The sequence below is a fragment of the Schistocerca gregaria genome, chromosome 6 (genome assembly GCF_023897955.1).
Source record: "Schistocerca gregaria isolate iqSchGreg1 chromosome 6, iqSchGreg1.2, whole genome shotgun sequence".
Lineage (NCBI taxonomy): Eukaryota > Metazoa > Arthropoda > Insecta > Orthoptera > Acrididae > Schistocerca > Schistocerca gregaria.
The window spans coordinates 71,678,703-71,705,881 of record NC_064925.1 but is presented as its reverse complement, the minus strand read 5'-3'; the positions used below and the strand labels follow the sequence as shown (position 1 = coordinate 71,705,881).

General features: G+C 46.1%; 2 protein-coding genes across 3 annotated transcripts in view; one reads left to right on the top strand and one right to left on the bottom strand.

The window, feature by feature from the left end:
* The window catches only part of LOC126279046 (origin recognition complex subunit 5-like), a 131,468-nt gene extending 124,411 nt beyond the window's left edge, over positions 1–7,057 (bottom strand). Inside the window, exon 1 of the mRNA XM_049979453.1 lies at positions 6,698–7,057. Coding sequence (XP_049835410.1) covers positions 6,698–6,756 — 59 coding nt within the window. The 5' untranslated portion in view covers positions 6,757–7,057. The remainder of the gene's footprint in view (positions 1–6,697) is intronic.
* Positions 7,058–7,130: 73 nt separating this feature from the next.
* The window catches only part of LOC126279047 (EP300-interacting inhibitor of differentiation 3), a 104,285-nt gene continuing 84,236 nt past the window's right edge, over positions 7,131–27,179 (top strand). The window contains exon 1 of one of the 2 annotated variants that reach the window (XM_049979455.1): positions 7,131–7,251. In XM_049979455.1, coding sequence (XP_049835412.1) covers positions 7,134–7,251 — 118 coding nt within the window. In that variant the 5' untranslated portion in view covers positions 7,131–7,133. The remainder of the gene's footprint in view (positions 7,252–27,179) is intronic. The other variant, XM_049979456.1, reaches the window with a different exon arrangement.

Here is a 27,179-nt window from a genome sequence, read left to right as displayed (position 1 = left end):
TCGAGAGTGCGAAAGGCTGGGGGTAATTCTCCGACACGAAGGCTCAAGCAAATTGCTCAGCACTCGCGTTTGCATAGTAGGTAACACGCCATTTTTGGTAACACCCTTAACACCTGCTGGGGTCTGGTACCCGAAAAGACATTTGATCTTTGCCCAGACTTGAGAAGGTGAAGTATGTCACCCAATGGTCGGGACATATCTCTCCCAACACTCCTGCTTCCGTTGTTTGATTAGGTGGCGAACACGGGCACGTTGGCATTTAAAGGCTATGAGGTGTTCCAGGGAAGGGTGTCGCTTATGCCGCTGTAGAGCTCGCCATTGCTCCTTAAGTGCTTCAGCGACTTCTGGTGACCACCAAGGGACTGCCTTACACCTCGGGCACCATAGAAAGCGAAGGATCACGTTTTCTGCCGCAGAAACAATTGTTGTAGTCACCTGCTCAACCATCACATCGATGCTACTGTGTGGGGAAGATTCAATGGTGACAGCAGAGCCTGAAGTTTCCCAGTCCGTCTTGTTCAAAGAACATCTGGGCAGGCGTCTGTGGTCCTGACACCGGGACAGTGACAGGAAGATGGGGAAGTGGTCACTACCACACAGGTCATCGTGTGCTCTCCAGTGGATAGATGGGAGAAGTCCTGGGCTGCAAATTGATAAAACAATGGCTGAGTAACTACCATGAGCCACACTGAAACGTGTGGCAGCCCCAGTATTTAAGAGGCAGAGGTCAAACTGAGACAGTAAAGTTTCACCATCTCTGCCTCTGCCAGTAAGCACAATGCCACCCCACAAAGGGTTATGGGCATTAAAATCTTCCAAAAGTAGGAAAGGTTTAGGGAGTTGATCAATCAGTGCAGCAAATACATTCAGGGGTACTGCACCATATGAAGGACGATATACATTGCAAGCAGTTACTTCCTGTGTGATCCTTATTCTGACAGCCACCGCTTCAAGGGGTTTGAAGGGGCATACTTTCACTACAGACTGAGTTTAGGACATAAATGCAAACTCCACCTGACACACTATTATAGTCGTTACGGTTCCTGTAATATCCCTTATAGCTGCGGAGGGCAGGGGTCCACACTGCGGAAAACAGGTTTCCTGGAGGGCAATGCAGATAGCAGTGTGAAGTTTAACAGTTGCCATAGCTCAGCCAAGCAGTGGAAGAAACTGCCGCAATTTCACTGGAGGATGACATCATTGTGAGACTAGGAAGGCATGGAACATTCGATGAGGTATATTATGCTTCAGAGTCACCTGCTGCCACTGACTTATTGCCTGAGCAGCCTATATACATTGTGTCTCAGGGTCTGGCAAGATCCAGGTCTTCGGCAGATGCCAGAATTTTAAAAACCAACTGCCGCAATTTCACTGGAGGATGACATCATTGTGAGACTAGGAAGGCATGGAACATTCGATGAGGTATATTATGCTTCAGAGTCACCTGCTGCCACTGACTTATTGCCTGAGCAGCCTATATACATTGTGTCTCAGGGTCTGGCAAGATCCAGGTCTTCGGCAGATGCCAGAATTTTAAAAACCATCCTCGAATGAAGAGCTTGTAGGTAGCAGTGGTGTGGATGCCACCACAATTTCCTTGGTCTTACGGGTTTTCTCTTTGGATTTCTCTCATTGCTCCTTAGGTTTCCCTGGCTGGTACTTCACTGGCTCAGTCTCCAGGACTGAGGATGAGTGTGAAGCCCTACGACCAGCTAATTTTGGGCTCTTCGGCCAACGGTGTGTGTCATCTTTACCACTAGCAGAAACCTGGGGAGGGAGTGACCCAAGGGACCCCTTCCTAGCGAGAGAAGCAGAAGAAGACTTACACCTCTCTGGCTTAGAAGTTGCTTCCGAAGTAGGTGGTGCAGGAGTAACATGGAGGAAAGCCCCACCACCACCATTAAGGGGGCAGGTGTAGTCTACCGGCTCTGAGAGGTGACTGGGGAAGGCGCAGCTGATGGTGACAGAACTGTTGCAGCGGCACCCTAAGACGACGTCATACGCACAGGATACAAGTGTTCAAGTTTTCTCTTAGCCTCACTGTTGGTCAGTCGGTCCAGGGTCTTGTACTCCATAATTTTCCTTTCTTTCTGGAGAATCCTGCAGTCAGGCAAGTAAGGCGAATGGTGCTCTCCGCAGTAGACACAGATGGGAGGCAGGGCACATGGAGTATTGGGATGTGATGGACGTCCGCTATCTCGACACGTGATGCTGGAAGTACAGCAGGAAGACATATGGCCAAACTTCCACCACTTAAGCACCGCATCGGGGGAGGGATATAGGGCTTTAACATCACAGTGGTAGACCATCACCTTGACCTTCTCGGGCAATGTATCACCATCGAAGACCAAGATGAAGGCACCGGTGGCAACCTGATTATCCCTTGGACCCCGGTGGACACGCCAGATGAAATGTACACCTTGCCACTCTAAATAGGGGCACAGCTCGTCATCAGACTGCAAAAGCAGGTTCCCATGAAATATGATACCCTGGACCATATTTAAGCTCTTATGGGGCGTGATAATTACAGAAACATCCCCCAGCCTGTCACAAGTGAGTAACACTCGTGACTGGGTAGAGGATGCTGTTTTGATCAAGACTGACCCAGATCTCATTTTGGAGAATTCCTCCACCTCCCCAAACTTGTCCTCTAAATGCTCAACAAAAAACTGAGGCTTAATCGTCATGAAATATTCCCCATCAGCTCTCGAACATTCAAAGTACCAGGGCGAAAAAGATTCGCTGCCATCCTTAGCCTGACATTCCTCCCATGGTGTGGCCAAGGAGGGGAACGATTTGCAGTCGTACTTCTGTGCATTGAATTGAGCTTGTGAACGCTTAGAGACTGCTGGTGTTCCACCACCAGCAAGCGATGACGCACTACACTTTATCGCGTGTCATCCACCCTGATGACACCCACTCCGTCCAGGGGCCCTCCCCAGGGGCACCACCCACTCGCAGCAAAGGCCACCTGGCAGGATGGGCAACTACCCCTTGGCATACGTGGGGAGTTAACAGAGCAGGCATCAGCAGAGTAATCCTTGTGTGGTCAGGAGGCTACAACCAACAGGGTACATGGCAGCCACACCACAATGGAATGGCTACTGAACGAAATCCACCATCATCACAGTGACAGTGCGTGGTGCATGTTGGAAAATGCACCCAGGAAGGCGACCTCACCAAAGAGATGGAGAATGGGCAGGACTGCAATGCAGCAACGAGAAAGTGGGTTAAAAATTTCAATGCACGATGGACACTATGCAGCATGTAAGGCACCCTTTCCCAATTGGCTCACTCTTCAGGAAGAATGGAGGTCAAACCCTACAGGGGACCCTCACATAAAGGCTGAAACACGTGAAACTCCTTTTAGTCGCCTCTTATGACAGGCAGGAATACCTCGGGTCTATTCTTACCACGGACCCGCAGGGGGAGCTTCATTTGGTTGTTTCATTCAAATGGGATGGGGGGAGGATAGCAACTGAGTGGAAAAACAATCAACTGGCCAATCAGTTGTTCAAAGCAGTCATTTACCCCGCTGCTAGCCTATAGGTATTAGAACCAAATTACTGTATGCAAACATACGGAATACGATAGTGGCTATGCAAACAAATAGTGAAATGAAATCCCATGTCACAAAACTAAAAGATTACTGCACTGGACAGCTATTCAAATGCTGTGCTTTAGTAACAGATCTGGAAACACTCCAGTTAGTCAACCTAATAGTTAACAATCCTTCCAACAGCATATGCTGGTTATGAGAGCATTCATGAGAGTATTCATAAGACTTAGTGGAAGTAACTGGGAAGCCATTTGCATGTGATGATTTCATATTGATAGCAGTGATCGAACACACCTAAATTTGTACAAACATGTGCAGACATAGGTCAGACTGGACATGGAAACTGGCTTGACTTTTTCAGCAGAACCACCCCAGCATTTACTTTAGCAACACTTTACAGGACTGGATGACCATACAGGTGTTTGACCCCACTTCTCTTGCATGTCAGCCCAGTGCTTTACATTGCAGCAACAAGATAAGTTTATTCTAAAAACTTAACCTATAAATTACAAGCGAAATTTAGTAGCTAATGAAATATATATATATATATATATATATATATATATATATATATATAAAATAGAAAGAAACTTCCACATAAGAAAAATATATTTTTATATTAAAAAAAAATGGATGTGTGTGTGTGTTTGTTTTATTCATTGTGCCTATCTACCGGCGCTTTCCCGCTTGGTAAGTCTTGGAATCTTTGTTTTTAATATATTTTTCCCATGTGGAAGTTAATTTTTTTTTTCTCGCCCAGTTTCAGTTGAAAACATGTATAATGTGTTGAGACATCGTGTAATATTCCTCCTGACCCCTATGGTTTCATGACGTTATGATACGTGGTGGCGTTACATTTAGTCTTCAAAATGGCATCTAACACAAATGCATTCCAACAAGCAGAGAGCACTCACAGCCATCCCAGCATTTGTCTGGTGCAATTTAGGGAAATCACGGAAAACCTAAATCAGGATGGCTGGACACAGGATTGAACTGTCGTCCTCCCAAATGCAAGTCCAGTGTGCTAGCCACTGCAGCAATTCGCTTGGTAGAATGGGAGTAAAACAATCATTAAAAATCAGTAAAATTCAGTGACATTGGGCTTGAGGGATCCCACATTTTTTATTCAGAATGAGGTTTTATATACTAGGCATACATCTGTAATATGTTGCTGTTAGACAGTAACGATTGCTATAAGTAATCTGTCTGACACTACTGTGTTTCCTTTAAAAACAAAATAAAGAGCGAGATAGTACAGCATTACAACAAAGAATTCTCATTCAGGAAGTGTGGAGTTCAAACACAGTGATAAACCCTAATACTTGGTAAAACACAGAATACCCACCCCCCTCCCCCCAACATGCACTTCACAGTGATTTGCAGGGTATAGATGTAGATGCAAAAATACCCATCTGTGCATTCAGAGTTAGAGCTTTTTGTGGCTCCCTTATATTGCCAAGTTGATTCTATTCAAAAGCTCATGACAATTTTCCAACCCTATCCTTGTCCAAGCCAACAAAGGTTTTATCATAAATATCTCCAAGATATTTGAGAAGTCTCATACTATTACATTAAATGGTATGTGACGTGATAAATGATGATGATTGGTTTGTGGGGTGCTCAACTGCACAGTTATCAGCGTCCGTACAAAGTCCTAATTTTTACACAGCCCAATCTAGCCACTTGTCACGAATGATGACAATGATGATGAAGACAACACAAACACCCAGACAAAATCCCCAACCCGGCCGGAAAACGAACGCGGGACCCTGTGATCCAGAGGCAACAATACTAACCACTAGACCATGAGCTGTGGACATGAAGTGATAAAGAATACATGCAAACTGCTATGGTAAACTACCCAATTAATTTATGAAGAGAGCTACAAAAATTTATCATCTCTTGTTTTTCACACAGCAGATGATAAAGTTTATTGATTTGATAATACTATAAAACCATCTTCCTGGAAAGTTCTCAAACACAGGATCTGTGGAAGAGAGTAAAAGCAATTAAAATATATTTAATTGCAAATATTGGTTTGGAAATCCCTGCACTATAACAAAACTGCTTGTTTTAGCTCCAGCTTGTCCATGCCTTTGTTTTTATCTTGCCACAAATTTTAAACAAAAAATATCTATTCACTGGATTGGACAGGGGATCCAGAATTAACTCTCTTTAATTACTTTTTTTCCTTTTCTTTCTTTTTCGTGAGAATGAACTGACAGTGTTCAACATTGAGACAAAAATTGATCCAAATTTGGGAATCACGACACTTGGCAAGTTACCCAAAATGTGTGAACACTGAAGGAATGCGCTTACAAAAAGAATTACAATAAAAGTACAAGAGAATTAACAAAATGATTACATACAGTTCAAAAATCATTACATTTCTTGGTTTTTACAATTCCAATAAATAGATGACTTTAAAATACAAAGTGCACAAAGAAGTTTCCTTGCCATTTCAAAACATTAAGTATCTTCCAAGCACATTCTGCATAGTTCATATTTCTTTGTTGAAGCTACAAATACCACCATATTTGAATCGGGAAAACACACAGTACCAAAAACCTCTGAAGAAACTGTTCAGTTACGAGTGCCCTGGTCTTATCTCACATCATTAAAATGATTATTATTTATTTTTTCCCATCCTCAATGGTTCGGTTAAAATACATTTTACAAGAAAAATTGTACATGTAAAGACACTGTGAAACGTGGCTTCTTTGGTAGGTTGATGAGATCCTCCACTGTGCAAGCATAAGAGAACTGAACCCATCAAAGGTTTTTTATATAAAGAAATAATACGCATGTTCTCAAATGCTTTACACATTCTACCGTTACAGTCATTAAATTAACCAAGATCAAAACCAACCAAATATAATATTAATCATTGGCAGTTTGATTTCCGTCTATGATATTGATGTATGAATTTGGCGAAAATCTGGTAGCAGTTAACGCATTAAACTGATCAACATATTCATAATATGCGGTTCTGTGAAATAGATCAGCAGTGCAGATGTGATACGCTTGCGACGCTGGCAATACACAGCCGTATTTGATTTAGTAACCGGAAAATATACCAGTTTTATAACCACACCTCAGCTCACCGATATATGTATTCTTTATTGAAATAACACTTACTCAACAAGAACAACACATTCTTTCGGACAATTCCTTTCACGCAAAGTCCGCCGGGACATTTTCTTCTGTGTTGTCTGCTTTCTTGATTTCTGCTCCCGCTGAGTGCAGACGAAATTCAGATATTTTACCGCCAAATTAGGCAGGTTTGACAACAGTGTTCACTAGCTCTTGGAATGATATTGATAATTGACTGTGGTCACCACAACCACTCACTGATCTGTTTCGTTTTATAAGAATTACAGTAGCTATAATTGTATTTTTTGATTATGCACTGCAACTGGTGCCGCTGCTGTATATACCATAGTTGATACAGGTCTTGAATACGCGTTAAGCATATTTTATGTTGCAGTTGGCAACCCTTCGCTCACTGCAATTGTAGAACTCTGTGTGTAATCTGTGGTGTGTGTTTTGACTGGAGTTGATCTTTCTAACTAAAATGAATTCCGAAGATCCTCAGAACAAAAAGATCATGGCGTTAACAGAGGAAAGAATACAAGATATTGAGAAAAAGAAAGAAGTACTCGAAGGCTTATATTGTCAAGCTAAAGAATGCTGTGAGTAAATATCAAAGCATAGTTTTTTCTGAAGATGTCAAATTTATTTATCTCTTTCAGTATTTTTAAGAAACATTGTGTACGTATTCGAACATCAAACCAGACAACTAACGGATTTCATTGTTACAATTATTTATGGATAAATTAATAGTGCTATTTCCAAAATAGTTAAATGATGGTTGACACGTGTTGTAACTTTGTCTATAACAGTATGAAAGACTGAAGCTATAAGTAAATAATTGTAAATCAGTTTATTCGCCGTGCAACCAGTTCACATGAAAGTAAAAAATCTGGTTCGAAATACGTGCGCTAACTACCAGGGGAGGCATTGCAAGGTTCAGTAAGAGCTTTTAATTTTTTTTAGTGTCGTGAATATGACGTACTCAATTTTGTCACTATAAGAAACTTTTTTTTTGTCAACACAGTGATTTTATTTTCAAAGTGAAAGATAACTGCAGAAAGTACACAATACCTTGTTTCTATTGGTTGCCCCCAGCCAAACATGATGTTGCATTATCAATGTTTGCTGTGTACCAATGCAATGGGCCAACACCGTATGCTAAACTTTAACCTGACCTTGCAGTGAAATTCATGCAGCTAGTAATGCTCCTGTGTCAGACCATGATTTTCCAGATACTAACATATGATGCAGGAACCAATACTAAGGGTAATAAAGAGAGAGCAGAAACATTGAACACAATATTCAGATTTTCCTTTAGTAATGGATATACATCTGTACCCTAATGCCCCAGTTTCCTCACTGAAACGGTGAATTATTTAGATATGTGTTAGTACCATCAGAAACTGATAAAATCAAGCAAGGTCCTTGAGCCTGATGTAACCCAGAATTTGCAGCTAGTTTCCATTTTAAGCACAATACACTGTAGAATCCTTGAAGAAATATCAGTGTCTAGTAATTGGACAAAGATACAGGTCACTCTATTCTACATCAAGGGTAGCAGAAGACCTATGAAACTGCTGACCTATCTTATTGACTGTCTGTTGTAGAGCTGTAGAATGTGCTCAAACAATGAAGTATCATGAAAAGAATTACCTCCTCTCAACCACCATGTACAGTGTGATTATAAATAAACTTTCACCACTTGAACTGGTGTGGGTGAAAACAATTTATTTTAAGGGTAACCAAATTTATGGGGATGATGATCAGACTGTGGACTGCAGGATTTGTTGTTGTCAGTGTCTTGACTTGCTGACATGGCACCATAGGGTTGAAACACAAGGTTCAGTACACATTAAGTTGTTGACAGTTAACATGTGCCTGGGCAAGGCGAGCAGGGCATTATTTGTTATGCTTGTTTATCAAACCAACAGTTGCAGTGCTGCTACTCTTTGCAAGTATCAACCATGGATCTCCACCTGACATTGCTCTTGAGGTCACTCAGCTGCTGTGTAATACAGTGGAGAACTGGCTGATGGTGCCAAAATGTGTGACCACCAGATTTGAACCTGTGCAGCTTCTGGCTGTGGGGTTACATGAAGGATGGGTTATGTCAATGAGACAGTATCATGCGTTAGAGGTTAAAGATGAGCATAGCGAGGGAGGTAGTAAATGTCCCAAGCAAGATGTTTCACGCAGCAGTCGAGCAATCTCTAGTGCTGTTACAGTCTTATCGATGATGCAGACAATCATCTAAATGTAAATATAATTTCCTTCATTGGTTTATTCTATTTATTTTTATTCTGCTCATCCTTACAAGTGTTTCTACAGAATTTCATTATTCTGTGACCACTTGTTTTTCGTGGGGCCCTCTAAAGTCACAAAAGTTTGGTTACAAACACCATATATTGCAAAAACATCTATCATGCAAAACCCGTCTTGTACTTTTCTCAGACATCCTAACAGCCATGGATCCAGAAAATGATGTGGGTGCTGTATTTCTTGATTTCTGAGATGTGTTTAACACTATTAATGAAAGTAGGATTAGCCTATAAGGGATATCAAACAAAATTTGTGATAGGATTGAAGAGTTCTTGGTAGGAGTAAGACAGTGTGTTATTTTAGATGGAGATTCAATGATGTAAGTAAAATTACCTTCAGGCATTCCTCAGGAAAGTGGGGTGAGATGCTTGTTGTTTGTATTTTATCACTGCCAGACAATATTAATAGCATTTTTGCAGATGATGCTGATCATAATGAAGTAGGTACTATCAGAAAAAAGTTGCAGAAATTTTCCAATGCTATTCAGTTGGTATACTGAGCAAGCTGTAAAGAAAACCATAGCTTGAAAAGGGAATTGAAGTTCTGGTGGAAGAAATAAAAACTTTTAAGGTTTGTGAATGACACTGTATTTATGTCAAAGATTGCAAAGGACTTGGAAGAGCAGTTCATGAGAATAGATAGTGTCTTGAACAGAGGTTATGAAATGAGCATCAACAGAAATAAAACTAGCACAATGGGAAGTAATCAAATTAGATCAGGAAATGAAACACTAAAAGTAATGGATGAATTTTGCTACTTGGCAGGCAAATAATTGATAAGGGCCAAAGTAGGGAAGATATAAAAAGAAACAATAAGAAAAGCAAGCAGCTGAGATTCATATGAAGAAACTAAGGGAAATGTAACTCATCCACAAAGGAAGTGGCTTACAAAACTCTTGTCAACTGTTTCTTTGTGTTGCTCATCAGTCTGAAAGTGTTAAAAGAAAGGATTCATAGAAGACATGGAGTATATTGACCAAAGAGCAGCACATTTCTTCAAATGATTCTTTAGTCATCATGAATGTAAAACAGGTAATTCAACTCCAGTGGCAGATGCTACAAGAGAGTTGCTCTGCATCTAGGAGAGTTTTATTATTGAAATTCCAAGAGATTATGTCTGACAAGAGTCAGACATCATATTACTTCCTCCTGCATGTGCCTCGCGAAATGATCACAGTGAGAAAATTCGAGAAATTTGAGCTTGGTAAAGAGGTTTACCAATACTTATTCTTTCCATATATGCCATTAATGAATGGAGCAAGGAAAGGGGGGGGGGGGGGGGTCATTCAGTGGCAGTGAAGGTATCTTCTGCAACACACTATCTGCTGGCTTTTGGATTTTTGATGGAGAAGTAGATAAAATACAGGCAGGATGCAGGAAGAAAAATGGGAATTTATTAGCAAAACCCAGGATGGAATAACAACAGTGTGAAAGATTGATAGCTACTCATGAGACAAGCACAATGAAAAAGACTGTTAGATATAATTCATATATCGGACTAAGTCCTTCATCAGACGTAGACAACACGCATTCACACAAGCACGGGTCACTCACAAATTGACACTGTGGCCTCTCTGGGGAGCTCAGATCTGACTGCAATTCGCTGTGTCTGAGGTGAGCAGTGATCTGTGCTGGGATGGTTAGTAAAGTACAGAAGTGATGTAGGGTAGTGTGGGATAGCACGATAGAGATGGGGAAAGATGCTAATTCTGCCTGTGAGAGTGTACAGGGATGTGGTGATGCTGCGTATTGGGTTTGCTAGATGCAGCATGTTGAGGTTGTGCTGGGGGGGGGGGGGGGGGGGGGGGGTGAGAAGTAGAGTAGGGAAAAGCAATCTGTGGGGGCAGGAAGAAGGCTAGGCTCGGGGCAGGGACTCTAAAAGATTGAGGCCAAAGGGATTGTGCAATTCAAAAAAACTGGCGTTTGGAAGAATCCAGGTACCGCAGGTTGTACAGCATTTGCTCAAGTCAAGCACATACTGTTGGGTAGTGTGCTCAGCAACTAGGTGGTCCAACTGTCTGTTGCCACAGTTCGTCAGTGGCATTGAAGCAGACAGACAGCTTGTTGGTCATTTCACCCATATATAGAGTGGCACAGTGCCTGCAACTAAGTTGGTGCATCTCACAACCGTTTTCACAAGTGGCCTTGCCGTTGATAGAGTAGGAGATGCCTGTGACAAGCCTACTGCAGGCAGTAGTACAGCAGTTTATGGGAAAGGTCTTGCATCTGGATGTGTTGCAGAATATGAGCCATGGCACAAAAGGCTCGGAGCAGCTATGGAAAAGGGACATACAAGGGTATTGTACAGGTTGCGTGGATGATGGAATATCACTGAGGGGGTATGGGAAGGATATTTTCATTTCAGGGCTTGACAAGAGGTCATCTAAACCCTGGTGCAGAATGTCATTCAGTTGCTCCATTCATACCTATTATATACCCTCATATGTATAAAAAAAAAAAAAAAAAAAAAAAAAAAAAAAAACTTCACAATTTCCTCTACCAATTCTCAACAGTTTTTGTTCCTTTACCACCCAAAACCATGTTCGTCACTGCAGATCCCACCTCTCTTATACTAACATCCCCCATGACCATGACCTTATGGCCATTGAGCACTAGCAATCCCAGCATGCAATTGACTCAAAGCTTAAAACCTTCTTCCTGGTCCCCTCTACCAATTATATCCTCACCGACCAACAAACCAGTGGTACACCATTTGCCACTGGCATGGCACCATCCTATCCTAACCTATTCATGGGCCCTCTAGAAGAATCCTGGCTAACCACTCAGAAACCTAACCCCCCCCCCCCCCCCCCCCCACACACACACACACACACACACGCACACACACACACACACACACACACTTGGTTCTGATTCATTGATGAAATCATCATGAGCTGAACAGATGGTGAGCACCCCTATCAACATTCCTTCAGAACCTCAATACCTTCTCTCCCATTCCTTTTGCGTGGGCCTCCCATCCCAACAAGTCACATTCCTCGACGTCGACCTCCACCTCAAGAACAGCTACATCATTACCTCCCTCCACATCAAACATACCAACCACCACACTAGATCGCGTGTTCAGGTAGTGTCTTTCATACAGTCTAACCCCATCATGGTTGTCTTATCCGTAGTGACAAACAGCCCTTCTCAGCAAACATCAAAGGGGTCTGAGAGGCCTTCACAGACTGAAATTAACCCACCCCACTTTGTCCAGAAAGAGGTCCCCTGCTCCTTATCTTTCCAGTCACCTACTGTACCTTACATACCTGCTGTTCGACCACAAAAAAATCACCACTCCAGTGAGTCAGTATCAACCAAGACCTGGAGCAACTGAATCGCATTCTTCATGAGGGGTTAGGCTATCTCTTGGCATGCCTTGAAATGAAAAGTATCCTCCCTACTCCTCCGACAATGGTATTCCACCATCCACCCACCTATGCATTATCCTTTTACATCCCTATTCATCCCTGCTCCCAGCCCATTGCTCACTGCCTCATATCCACGCAATAGATCTAGATGCAAGGCCTGTCCCATATTTTGCCGTGCTACCATCTGATATAGGCTTAAAACAGGCATCTCCTACCCCATTGAAGACGCACATACCTGTGAAAGCAGGTCGTGTGATGTACCACCTTAGCTCCAATCACAATGCCGCATTGTATATGGACAAGACAGCGAACACTCTGTCTGTCTGTCTGCAAGAATGGCCACTGCCAAACTGTGGCAGAGGGGCAGCTGCTAAGAATACCATCCAAACAAGATGTAGTTTACTGCAAGACTACTGTACAGCCTGGGCCATCTGGATTTTTTTCTACAAACTATAGCGTTTCAGAATTGCACAGGTGGTAACACCTAGTGTAACATATCCTTCGTTCCCACAACCCACCCTGCTCTCAGCCTTCATTAGTCCCTTTCCTCTACCTGCTTGTCCCGTTTCCTTCCCCATTCCAGCCCTACACACACATTCCTGTCGTGCCTTCCAGTGCTCCTGTGTAGTCCTCTCTGCTCCCCTCCTCCTCCCCCAGACTGGCAGACTCGCGATGCTGCACTTAGTAGCCCTGTACGCTGTCCTCACCTTGTCCCTTTTTGCTCCCACAGTAGTGATGTAAAATGCCTTTACATTAATAAGTTGAGGCAAATGTCCTGGATAAATGTCTGGGCAAAATACAAAAATTCATAAATGCGCAGCGCAGTTAGTCATTGTAAACATTAATTGATTAGTGGCACTTACAAAAAAAATTTTGTGTTATTTTGAATTGGAAAAGGGTGTTTTGCAACACTGCTTTTGTAATTCTGTAGTGGTTGGGTATCCAAGTTGAAAAAGCTGCTTGAGAGTTTGGGGAAAATAAATTAGACTGTAAATGAACTATAAGTTTTTAATGAAGGTCAGATCTTGGGGTGGTACAAAGTAAAAAAGAAAACGAAACCAAGTTCGAAAGTAAGTCTCAAATAAAGCATAGTTTATATTAAGTAGGTAGCCTGTAGGTAGTATGTTTACTTACACTGTAAGACAACAAAAATATTAGAAAAAAGTTTATCCATAATGATTTAATTAAGTGTAAGTCATCTGCCAATTCAGATTCCACGAGTCCAAGATCACCAATTCTCTAGGAATTGACTGTTTTGGAACTGAATGTTTCCGGCGTCTTATTAAATATTTTTTGTTTTTTTTGTTTTAGTGTTTTTATTTTATCTTCACAGCAGAGCGCTCATACGAAGTAAAGAAAACTAGAGTCTGTCTCAGATGTCACTACATCTGGCAATAAAGAAATTTTTCCCCCACTGAAAATGGTTTATTATTTAAGAATACATTTATTATCGAGAAACACATGCCACCTGTTTAATAGATTAGGTAATAATATTGTTATCAATAAATCATTTTTCAGCAATATTCAGAGATTTGACATGGATTATAACGTGTTGCATTATAAAGCGATTACCCAAGGACAATGTTTCTTTATACCGGCTTTTCACTACACAGCTATTAAATGCTGTGTGTGTAAAGTGCTTCTCTCCCCTTTCCTTTCAGTCTTAATATTAAAGGTAATGAATGACATACATATTTTTAAATGTAAACATTTACTAACTTATAACACTGAGACTATCGTCCCATCCCTTATTTTAATTGGTAAATTATACATTCTAACAGTAAAAACTTTGAGAAGCACTTTTTCAAACTGCTTCGTGCATATTTCCAGGCAATTGCCCATATATAAATGGCGTGCCCACTGGGCATTTGCATGGCACACATCAGAAACCCACAGGCAGCACTAGTCTCCCTCCCCACTCCTAGCCCCTACCTCCAGCCCTACCCCTATCTTGCTATCTCTGCATGCCACATGCTTCCTCTATCCCCCCTGTCTATCCCAGCATAGAATTTATTAACATGTTGGATTTAGAAGTAAATTTCACTGCTGTCAAAATGATAATAAATTTCTTTCTTATCTATCCTGATAGAGTTCGGGCTACCATCACCATTCTTAAATGCACCTTGTACATCTAATTGATGTGAGGCGTATTTTTCCTGAGATCACAGCTTGCTGTCATCACCATCCAGCAGTACCGTGCACTATAAAACCAGTGTCCACAGCACCACTCAGGAAGTGATACCCTCAGTGTCACCAGTAAATAAAATTTGCTTGTCTGGAATTGTAATCTCCTGCTGACCACTTGTTCAAAATGATTATGATAGTGTACTATTAGTACATTGCTGTCAACAGGTGGCAAGCGGTGTTTTCACAGAAGATGGTAATGGGACAGTGTTTAGATCAGGTCTTGCACTTAGGTCTACTGCAAGGAGACGACTTATTCCACATCATTGCAATGTGTCATGCAAAATGATTCATGGAATATCTAACTTTTGTTAAGTGACCTTGCCTGACATATGTAGTAGAGTGCAGTATGTTATTTTCCTTTCATGTACTGCTTGCCGTCTGTGCTAGAAGGTCGATTAAGACGTTCATTGTTCTTGCCTCACTCCAGGATGTGCCTTTCAGCATTAATGTGGTGATTAGATGTTTTTCAGTTGTGAACCGGACAGGTTTCTGCCATCTACTGGGAGTGAGTTACAAAGACATGGTGACTCTATTGTTAGAGTTACTTGCTGTATATAATGTGCATCTTTTAGCAGCTCACCTAATCCATCTCTTGTTGAACTTGAGATCAGCTGATGATGTTCATGTAGAATGAAACAATTTGTTGCATATTAAATCAACCTGAAATACAGCTGTGTGGGTTTATTAACACAACAAAACCCAATGCTGATGATACATCATTTATTAGCTGGGACTCTACTGAATATTGCAGAACAATAAAGTGAACTTACTCTTTTGGTCAGACCTATCTTGCCTTGAACTGTTACTGAGGTGAACAGCTTCTTTTGCTTGGGTGGAGATGTTAGGATGAGACCCCTCCCCCCCCCCCCCCCCCCCCCTCCTCCCCTGGCTCTTCTGTAACACCACTACCCAACCCAGCTGCTCATGCTGACCTCAAGACAGAATTGTGGTTGGGCAGTAGCACCTGGAGATACGTGACTATTTGTGTGCATATGCATTAGTTGTCTGTCTGATGAAGGACATAGTCTGATAGCTAGTAATATCTAGCAGTCTTGTTTCAATGTGTCTGCCACTCAACACCGCCTCTGTGTGGAGTATCAGTCTATAATTTTCAGATAGTTGTTATTCTATTCTGGGTTTCCAAGGTTTAATCACAAATAAACTTACATTGAATAAGGACAAGGCAATCGTGGGGAAGCTTTGTTGAATTATAATCAGTCTCAAGTACATCCCCACTGTATCAACTGCAGTGTGCCTATGCTGCCTCCTCTCGAGATTGTCCTGTGTACGTTGATGAGCAGGCTGTCCAGGAGATCTAGTTAAAGGAAAAAGTACCTTAATCGGTCACTCATACGTTATTGGCCAGTCGCAAATCTGGTGTTCTACCCTCTGCACGTACAGTACTGTTCTTGCTACATTTCGCTCCCTGAAGGACATGGCCATGCAGACATGCAAGCTCAAATTCAGCTCTGAGGTTATGAAATTGCCTAGTGTCATGGTAGCATCACCATTTCATCTTCCAGCTCTGCAACAAGCAATCAAACTCTCACCTCATGGGGCGAAGTCACCAGCTACACAACTGGCGGGATAGAAAGGACAGATGAAATACTTGAAGACACCCTATGTCCCTCCAGCCAACCAACACCCGAGTCATCCTCTGCTGCCCAAATAGGCTCAAAGAAGTCAAACAAAGGTAAACATCTTCTCGTTCGCTAACTCGAGATCATCTTCGATGGTATCATCACATGATACCCTTGCCCGGTTGGAGTCTGTGTCACTGGTGCGCACCACCAACTGTTTTTTCTGTGTTGGACTCCGCACGCTGACAGCAGAAGAAAGCTGATGCTCCTGTGGATCTCATGGAGCAGCCTCTGTGCCCTGTAGCAGTGAGTATTCACCAGCTGGCACTCAGCAGCTGGCGAGGTGACAACTCTCCCTTTTTTTCCTCATCATGACTCTCCTCCCTTCGATCCCACAAAGAGGATTTACAGCTGCTTTTAGAATCCCAGTGTCCACTTGTCCTCTGTCTTCAGGAACAAAACTGTGTCCTCATGACTTTTTTGATCTTTAGCATTTCTTCCCTGTCCATTTTGACCTTCTCCCCATATCTCTGACTGCTTATCTTCAAGATGTTTTTCCTTCCTCCTTTGACCTTTTCCCTTTGTTCCGTTTACAGCCCTTCATTTGATGTCACCGGGGCACACCTACAGCTTACTGGGCAGCTAACTCACCCCTTTCTGCTGCTCGGTGATTTTAATGCACACCATCCATCCCCTGTGGGGTTCTCCCAAAACCTGTCAGAGAGGTGCCCTCTTGGCTGACCTTCATAATCAATTTAACCTCTTCTGCCTTAACACATTTCGACCTATCCTTCTGCACTGCCCATCTTGTCCATCATCTCAAGTGGTCCATTATCTCTGACACCTACTCGAGCAACCATTTCCCATATGCTCTCCGTTTGCTGACTCCTATCCCACCTACGTGCACACCCAAATGGCAGCTTACTAAGGCCATTTGGAGGCTTTACTGTTCTCTGGCGTCCTTCGATGAACAAGATCTCCTCAGTTGTGATGACCACATAGAATACCTTACAAATATTATCGTTACTGTTGCAGAACGTTCCATTCCTCGAACTTCCTCTTTACCATGCTGTGTCCCAGTCCCTTGGTGGACTGAGGCATGTGATGATGCAATTCACACCCGGAGATGTTCTCTCAGCATTTTTAACAGTCATCGTTTGATGGCAAAATGCTTTCATTATAAACAAATGCATGCACAGTGTTGTCACGTTCTTCAGGATAGTGAAATGCCAGCTGGATTTCGTTCACTAGTTCTTTTAACAGTTCCATTCCCTCTTCTGTCATGTAGGTCAGCTTCCGACAGCTCTCTGGGACCAAGATCCATTCCCTAGTTTCTGACCTGAATGTAGCAGACAACGCCATCATGGGCCCTATTGCTATCTCCAACACCTGGGGCTTCGCAGAGATTTTGAGCTCCTCCCACTATCACCCTGCTTTCCTCCATCGGAAATGAGTGGAGGCGGCTTGTGTGATACTGTTCCCAGAATTGCATGTTTGAATGCCACCTTTACTCTGAGGTAGCTAGATCATGCACTCACTTCATCCCGATCCTCTGTCCCAGGGCTAGACACTGTTCACATTCAGATGGTGTGGCTTCTTTTTCTTGTGGGCATGCACTTTCTGCTTAATACACACAACTGCATCTGGGCAGATGACATACTTCCCAAACACTGGTATGAAGTTGCTATCACACTCCTACCTAAGCCCAGTAAGGATGAACACCTGACTACTGCTCCATTTCTCTCACCAGGTGTGTTTGCAAGGTGATGGAACATATGATTCAGGCCCGGTTGGTATGGTGGCTAGAGTCATACAATTTACTAACCACTGCACAATGTGGATTTCAAGTGCACCGTTCTGTAGTTGACCATCTCGTCACTTTCTCAATCCATGTCGTGAATGGTTTTCTGCAGAAATCCCAGACAGTGGCCATGTTTTCGATCTGGAGAAAGCCTACCCCTGCTGCAGGACTGGTATCCTCCTTACTCTCAACATGTTTGGCTTCTGTGGCCACCTGCCTCGTTACCTTTCGGTTGTTTCCTTGGGTTCTGCCTTATCCGACACCTTTATCCAGGAAAACGGTGTGCCTCGGTGTTCTGTCCTAAATGTCATCGCCAGTAACCCTGAGTGTCCCCGGCTCCCTTGAGAGACTATGCAGAAGCTGCTGAACTGCTGCTCTCACACTGCCGTGACTTTCTCCTCAGTAGATATGCATGCCGTTTGTCTCCCATGCATGGCCATCCATCCTGTGCCTCCTTTGATCACCAGTACGGAGCGCATCCATCTTCACTGTTAGCTCCTGGAGTTTGCTTCTGGCTCTTGCTCCAGCAGCCTAACCTCACACTCCCTGCAACTTTCCCAGTGGGTGTGAACCCTTCACCATCTTGGCTTCATGCAGTGGCCCATATTCACCTTGGCCTTCATTCATTTCCTAAGCACACTACTCCAGCCTCGCTCTATCACCTTCAGTTTTACCACCTTTGCATGGACCTTTGCGTCTTTACCTTTGTGTTCATTGGTGGCTCTTGGAGTGACAGTTATGTTGTGTGTGCCTTCATCATTGGTGCCGACGTTTTTCGGTATCTGCTCCCAGAACACTGCTCAGAATTTACAGCAGAGCTCTTCGCCCTGTACCGGGCCATACAGTACATCTGACGACACAAGCTTTTCAATTGCCTCATCTGCCCAGACACTCTGTGCCCTTCAAAGCCTCCGTGTGCTGCACACTGTCCATAGCTTCGTGCAACGGGTCCAGGAAACGAGGCCTTTGATGCTGCTGTCAAGACTGCAGTCCTTGTACCTCAGCCTGCTAGCTCTTACATTCCATCCGATGATCTGTGTGTCACCGTCTGTCTGTAGGTGATGTCACTTTGGCATCGCCACTGGTCCGCCCTTCATAGGAACAAGCTCCAGATTATTAAGCCTCTCTCAGCAGGTTCGACGACCTCTTCTCGGTCCTCTCGCTGCAAGGATGCCAATTTTAACTAGGTTTCATATTGGGCACTGCCTTTTTAGCCGTGGCTATTTAAGTGGTGCTCCCCCACCACTTTGTGCACATAGCGCCCAACTTTTAACTGTCCACCATTTCCTGACAGAATGCCGTTTATTTAACCACTTACGTAACTGTTTCTGTTTGCCATCTGAGTTGTCGGCCATTTTAGCGAACAATGCATGGGCTGTCAACCACGTTTTATTTTTTATCACTCATAGCAATGCAGCCCTCCCCCCATGAGCCATGGACCTTGCCGTTGGTGGGGAGGCTTGTGTGCCTCAGCGATACAGATAGCCGTACCGTAGGTGCAACCACAATGGAGGGGTATCTGTTGAGAGGCCAGACAAACGTGTGGTTCCTGAAGAGGGGCAGCAGCCTTTTCAGTAGCTGCAGGGGCAGCAGTCTGGATGATTGACTGATCTGGCCTTGTAACAATAACCAAAACGGCCTTGCTGTGCTGGTACTGCGAACGGCTGAAAGCAAGGGGGAAACTACGGCCATAATTTTTCCCGAGGGCATGCAGCTTTACTGTATGATTAAATGATGGCGTCCTCTTGGGTAAAATATTCCTGAGGTAAAATAGTCCCCCATTCGGATCTCCGGGCGGGGACTACTCAAGAGGACGTCGTTATCAGGGGAAAGAAAACTGGCGTTCTACGGATTGGAGCGTGGAATGTCAGATCCCTTAATCGGGCAGGTAGGTTAGAAAATTTAAAAAGGGAAATGGATAGGTTAAAGTTAGATATACTGGGAATTAGTGAAGTTCGGTGACAGGAGGAACAAGACTTTTGGTCAGGTGAATACAGGGTTATAAATACAAAATCAAATACCCCCCTGCGGGTTCTGGGGTACGAATAGGCCCGCGGTATTCCTGCCTGTCGTAAGAGGCGACTAAAAGGAGTCTTCAAAGTTTCGGCCTTATGTGATGGCCCCCACTTGGGTTTGACCTGCCATTTTCAAAATTTCCGTTGTTAGTGCGTGCCATTTGGGGAAGGACGCCTTACGTGGTGTTTTTCTATTGGTCCATCGTGCACCTCCATCTTGCATGCTATCTATTGTCGTGTGGAGGGATTTACACCCCATGTCTTCTGGGTTGCCTCCTCGTCTTGTGCGCAATCCCCTTCTTAGCGCCCACGGCAACTGTGGACCCTTTCAACACCTAAAATCGAGCACGGTAGCTAGTCCGTTGTGGTGGGGTCGTCATGTACCCTCTTGGTGGTAGCCCCCTGACCACGCAGGGATCGCACTACAGATGCCAGAGCTGTTTCCTCCCCATGCATGCCAAGGAGTATGTGCCCATCTTGTCTGGGGCACGGGGACTCCGGGCAATGGGATATCGGCCAGGTACCCGTTGCTTTGGCTGGGTGGCGCCCTTGGGGAGAGCCCTCGTTCGGAGTAGGTGGCATCTGGGCGGATGTGGCGCAATGAAGCGCAATAAATCTCACCAAGCTGGTGGTCGCACTGCCACCAGCGTCTCTAAGCGAGGCAAAATTGAATTCGATGCTGCACAATATGATCCTCAGTCGTTCCCCTCGTTGGCTGCGCCATGGGAGGGACGCAGATCTAGTGCCAAGCAGGAGCCTTATGTACCACAATACCTTGTCTGCAGCAGGACTGATGGTGACTCCTTTCTTTCGACAAAGCCTATGTTTTTTGTGGAACACCTGGAGGATAAGTTTGGGGAAGTGGCGGGTTTGTCTAAAATGAGGAATGGGTCCATCCTCCTCAAGACGTCCTCCCGAGCCCAGTCACGGGCGTTGCTCTTGTGTGATAAGCTGGGAGACGTCCCTGTTACCGTCACTCCCCACAGTAGCTTAAATATGGTCCAGGGGATTATTTACCATTGCGACCTCTTGTTACAGTCCGATGACGAGCTGAGAGCTGACTTGGAACGACGTGGTGTGCATTTTGTCCGTCGTGTGCACAGAGGACCCAAGACCAACAGGGTGGCCACCGGTGCCTTTATCTTGGCCTTCGAGGGTGCTGTATTGCCTGAGAAGGTCAAGGTAATGGTTTACCGTTGTGACGTCAAGCCATACGTCCCTCCCCCGATGCGGTGCTTCCAGTGCTGGAAGTTTGGGCATATGTCCTCCCGTTGCCCATCCAGCGCCACATGTCGAGATTGCGGACGCCCCTCTCATCCCGATTCTCCATGTGCGCCTCCAGCTGTCTGTGTCAACTGTGGGGAACACCACTCTCCATGCTCGCTGGACTGCCCCGTTCTTCATAAGGAGCGGAAGATTATGGAATTTAAGACCCTGGACCGGCTTACTTATCGCGAGGCAAAACTGAAATTTGAAAGGTTGCATCCTGTCCCTCTTCAAACTTCTTATGCTGCAGCTACGTTATCGTCGCCCTCGCGGGCGGCAGTTGTCGCCTCCTCTGTGTCGCCTTCAGTTGGCCCTCGGGGCCGTCCATCTCTGTCTGCCTCCCTCGTGTCTGGGGGCAAGCCTTCCTCTGTTGCCCCCTTAGCAGTTGGGGGCAAAGCCCCTTCTGTCACTCCCCCCGCACATGCTTCAGAAGTGACATCTGCTCCAAAACCAGGGGGCTCGATCCCTCCCCCTCCCCCTTCTCTGCCGGCGTCGTCTCTGCCGGCTCCTCTCTCGCGGAAGGGGTCCCTCGGGGCCCTCCCATCTTCCGTTTCTTCTGCTACCCCGCCGGATGTCAGCCAGTGGCTGAAGGTTCCTCCACCTGCTGGTCGTAGGGCTTCTGCGTCGTCGTCAGCCTCCGACGCTCCTTCAGAGAAACTCTCCCAGCCCTCTAAGCCAAAGGACAGACGCGAGAAGAAGGACCGGAACGTGTCCAAGAAGGACGCTCCGGCAGTTTCAGTACCGCCTGCTGTCAGTAGCTCTGGCCCTGGGATGCAGTGGAGATCCTCGCCTCTGGCGCTGATCTCGCCCTCACGGAACCCTCGGGGACCTCTCCTATGGACACAGCTGACTCTCGCTCAGTGGCGGCCGTTGACTCTGCGGCGCCGTCTGCCTCTTAGTTGCCTTCACGCCCTCCCAGTCCCTTCCTGCTTCCATTCTCCAATGGAATTGCGGCGGTTATTTCCGCCACCTGCCTGAGCTCCAGATTCTTCTGAGTGTTTCCCCTGTTCTGTGCATTGCTCTTCAGGAAACTTGGTTTCCAGCAATGCGGACCCCTGCCCTTCGCGGTTATCGGGGATACTATAAGAACCGCGCTGACTGTCAACGAGCTTCAGGTGGAGTTTGCCTCTTTGTTCACCACTCTGTCTGTAGCTCACCAGTACCCCTTCTGACGCCTTTAGAGGCAGTCGCTGTCAGGATTGAGCTCTCGCCGGCTATTACTGTTTGCTCTGTTTACGTTCCTCCGTATGGGCAACTTCCCCGACATGTCTTGGCTGCGCTGCTGGCTCAACTCCCGCCGCCATTGCTGCTTCTGGGCGATTTCAATGCCCACAACCCTCTATGGGGTGGGACTGTCTCCGATGACCGCGGTCGCGCTGTGGAGCATGTGTTGGCTCAGCTCGACCTTAGCCTCTTGAACACCGGTGCTCCCACGCATTTCAGTGTGGCCCATGGCTCGTTCTCGGCCATCGATCTCTCTCTTTGCAGCCCCGGACTTGTCCCATCCCTTCACTGGAGAGTGCATCCTGATCTGTGTGGTAGTGACCATTTTCCCATCTATTTGTCACTGCCCCAGTGTCATTCTTCTGGGCGCCTGCCCTGCTGGGCTCTCAACAGGGCTGACTGGCCGGCTTTTACTTCCACTGCCACCATTGCTTCTCTCCCACAGGGTGACATTGACGAGGTGGTCCGTGTCTTGACCTCGTCAATTATTTCTGCGGCCGAGACTGCCATCCCTCGCTCTTCTGGACTCCCTCAGCGGAAGTCTGTCCCCTGGTGGTCGCCGGAGATTGCTGAGGCTATTCGCGACCGTAGGTGGACTCTCCAGCGTCATAAGCGGCACCCGTCTCTGGAGGCCCTCATCGCCTTTAAGAAGCTCCGTGCCTTGGCCCGTCGTCTTATTGCACGGCGTAAGCAGGAATGCTGGGAGAGGTACATTTCATCCTTGTTCTCCCGTGTCTCCCCGTCGCTCGTGTAGTCCCGCATCCGGCGGATTTATGGATACCAGACCCCTATGGGTGTCCCTGGAATCTCCCTGGACGGCGCTGTCTGCACGGACGCTGCCACCATTGCTGACCACCTTGCCACGCACTTTGCTACGAGCTCTGCGACTGCAACTTACCCTCCTGCCTTTCGCTCTCTAAAGGAGCGCGCCGAGCGGACGCCGTTATCGTTCCACACACGTCGTTCTGAAAAATACAATGCTCCTTTCAGCGAGAGGGAATTCCTCGCTGCCCTCGCCAATTGCCCTGATACGGCGCCAGGACCGGACTGCATCCACGCGCAGATGCTGAAGCATCTCTCCAGGGACTGCCAGAGACACATCCTTACCATCTTTAACCGCATTTGGAGCGAGGGCGTGTTCCCGTCGCAATGGCGAGAGGGTGTTATCGTTCCCATCTTGAAGCCCAGTGCGGACCCTCTGGCGGTGGACGGCTATCGTCCCATTACACTAATCAACGTTTTGTGCAAATTGCTCGAACGTATGGTGGGGCGGCGTTTGTGTTGGGTCCTTGAGTCGCGCGGTCTCCTCGCTCCATCCCAGGGTGGCTTTCGTCAGGGTGGTCTGCTGCGGACAATTTAGTGCGGCTGGAATCTGCTATCTGTACGGCCTTTTCCCGCCGTCAGCATCTCGTTGCTGTATTTTTTGATCTGCGGAAGGCATATGACACAACATGGAGGCATCACATCCTTGCTACGTTGCGCGAGTGGGGTCTTCGTGGTCAGCTCCCAGCTTTTCTTCAAAACTTTTTATTGCGCCGCTCTTTCTGGATGCAAGTCGGTGCCGCCTCTAGTTCATCTTATATACAGGAAAATGGGGTCCCGCAGGGCTCGGTGTTGAGCGTTTCCTTATTTCTAGTGGCCATTAATGGTCTGGCTGCAGCCGTGGGGTCGTCGGTGTCTCCTTCTTTGTATGCCGACGACTTCTGCATCTCATTCAGCTCACCGACTACAGGAGTCTCCGAACGCAGGCTGCAAGCAGCCATTCACAAGGCGGCATCATGGGCTCTGACTCATGGATTTCAGTTCTCTGCGGCCAAGACTCGAGTTATGCACTTCTGCAGACGTCGGACGGTCCACCCTCATCTGGAACTTTACCTTGACGGTCACCTACTTGAAGTGGTGGACACTAGCCGCTTCCTAGGACTCGTCTTTGATGCCCGGCTCACGTGGGTTCCTCATATTACTCAGCTGAAGCAAAAGTGCTGGCAGCACCTCAACGCCCTCCGCTGCCTGAGCCATGCGTCTTGGGGCGCAGATCGCAGCACGCTGTTGCGATTGTACAGAGCCCTTGTGCAGTCCAGGCTTGATTATGGGAGCCTGGCCTATGGGTCTGCATCGCCCTCAGTGTTGACGTTGTTGGACCCCATACACCACTGTGGGGTTCGGCTTGCAACTGGCGCTTTCCGTACGAGCCCCGTGGATAGTCTGCTGGTGGAGGCCGGGGTTCCCCCGCTGCGGATTCGTCGCCACCGACTGCTCGCCGACTATGCTGTCCACGTGCATTGCTCACCGGGCCATCCCAATCATCGCCTGCTTTTCCCTGCCAGGGTTCTCCCTCTGCCCGACCGGCGACCTAGGTCTGGGCTTTCCATTGCTATCCGCGTTCAGTCCCTGCTGTCTGAACTGGGGTCGTTCCCTCTTCTGCCGCCCTTCTGGGCCTGTGCACCCACACCTCCCTGGTGTATGACCCGTCCGTCCGTCCGCCTGGACTTGGCACGGGAACCCAAGGACTCGGTTCCGCATGTGGCCCTCCGTCACCGTTTTCTTGCGCTCGTCGCCTCATTTTCAGGCTGTGAGCCTGTCTACACTGATGGTTCCCTGGTGGATGGTCATCCTGCCTACGCTTTTGCTCACGCTGCCCATGTTGAACAGCGCTCCTTGCCGGCTGGCTGCAGTATTTTTACTGCAGAGCTGGTGGCCATATTGCGCGCTCTTGAGCATATGCGTTCCTGCTCAGGTACGTCCATCGTCATCTGCAGTGACTCCCTGAGCAGCCTCCAGGCTATCGACCGCTGCTATACCTCTTCTCCTCTGGTATCCTTTATTCAGGAGTCTGTTTTTGCCATTGCCCGCTCTGGTCGTTCGGTGGTCTTTGTTTGGACGCCAGGTCACGTTGGCATCCTGGGGAATGAACGTGTCGACAGGCTGGCCAAAGGGGCGGTCGACGCCCCCACTTTGGCGATCGGCCTCCCGGCTCGTGATTTGCAGCTGGCGTTGCGCCGTAAGGTGCTTCAGTTGTGGCGTGACGAGTGGCGTAGCCTGACTTCTCCGAATAAACTGCGGGCTGTTAAGGAGACAACCGATGTGTGGCGGGCTTCTCGCAGGGACTCTGTCATCCTGTGTCGGCTCCGCATCGGCCATATCTACCTGACGCACGGACATCTTTTGCGTCAGGAGGATCCCCCCCTGTGTCAGTGTGGGTCCCGGTTGACGGTCGCCCATATTTTGTTGGAGTGTCCCCACCTGCGCACCCTCCGGCAGACTTTTAATCTCCCAGGCACGTTGCCTTTGGTTTTATGCGACGATGCCTCCATGGCTGACGACGTTTTAAATGTTATCCGTGGTAGTCCTTTTTATGGTTCCATTTAGGGGGGACCTGTCCCTTTCCCTTTCTGTGTATCTTGTCCTCGAGTGTCCCATTGGTCGCAGATTTTAATGTGTGTATTCGGGTGGTTGACTCTTTCCCAATTTTTGTTCCCACGGTCAGTCAACCAGTCTCCGACCCTCTTATTTTCTTCCGTTTCTTTCTGTCCAGTGTTCGTCTGTACTCTTCTTGTCTCTAGTGTTCGCTGCCACATTGGTGTCCTTTCAGTGACTGGGGGGAGGGGCGTCTCCTCCCCCCTTGGGGTTTTACCTGTTCCGTAAATTTTGTTTCGCCGGTTTTTTGGAATGGGGGACTGATGACCTTAGCTGTTCAGTCCCCCTTAAACATCCCAACAACAACAACAACAACAAAATCAAATAGGGGTAATGCAGGAGTCGGTTTAATAATGAATAAAAAAATAGGAGTGCGGGTAAGCTACTACAAACAGCATAGTGAACGCATTATTGTGGCCAAGATAGATGCGAAGCCCACACCTACTACAGTAGTCAAAGTTTATATGCCAACTAGCTCTGCAGATGACGAAGAAGTTGAAGAAATGTATGAGGAAATAAAAGAAATTAATCAGATAGTGAAGGGTGATGAAAATTTAATAGTCATGGGTGACTGGAATTCGGGAGTAGGAAAAGGGAGAGAAGGAAACATAGGTGAATATGGACTGGGGCAAAGAAATGAAAGAGGAAGCCGCCTGGTAGAATTTTGCACAGAGCACAACTTAATCATAGCTAACACTTGGTTCAAGAATCATAAAAGAAGGCTGTATACATGGAAGAAGCCTGGAGATACTGACAGGTTTCAGATAGATTATATAATGGTAAGACAGAGATTTAGGAACCAGGTTTTAAATTGTAAGACATTTTCAGGGGAAGATGTGGACTCTGTCCACAGTGTATTGGTTATGAACTGTAGATTAAAACTGAAGAAACTGCAAAAAGGTGGGAATTTAAGGAGATGGGATCTGGATAAACTGACTAAAACAGAGGTTGTACAGAGTTTAAAGGAGAGCATAAGGGAGCAATTGACAGGAATGGGGGAAATAAATACAGTAGAAAAAGAATGGGTAGCTTTGAGGGATGAAGTAGTGAAGGCAGCAGAGGATCAAATAGGAAAAAAGATGAGAGCTAGTAGAAATCCTAGGGTAACAGAAAAAATGTTGAATTTAATTGATGAAAGGAGAAAATATAAAAATGCAGTAAATGAAGCAGGCAAAAAGGAATACAAACATCTCAAAAATGAGATTGGCAGGAAGTGTAAAATGGCTAAGCAGGGATTGCTAAAGGACAAATGTAAGGATGTAGAGGCTTTTCTCACGAGGGGTAAGATAGATACGGCCGACAGGAAAATTAAAGAGACCTTTGGAGATAAGAGAACCACTGGTAT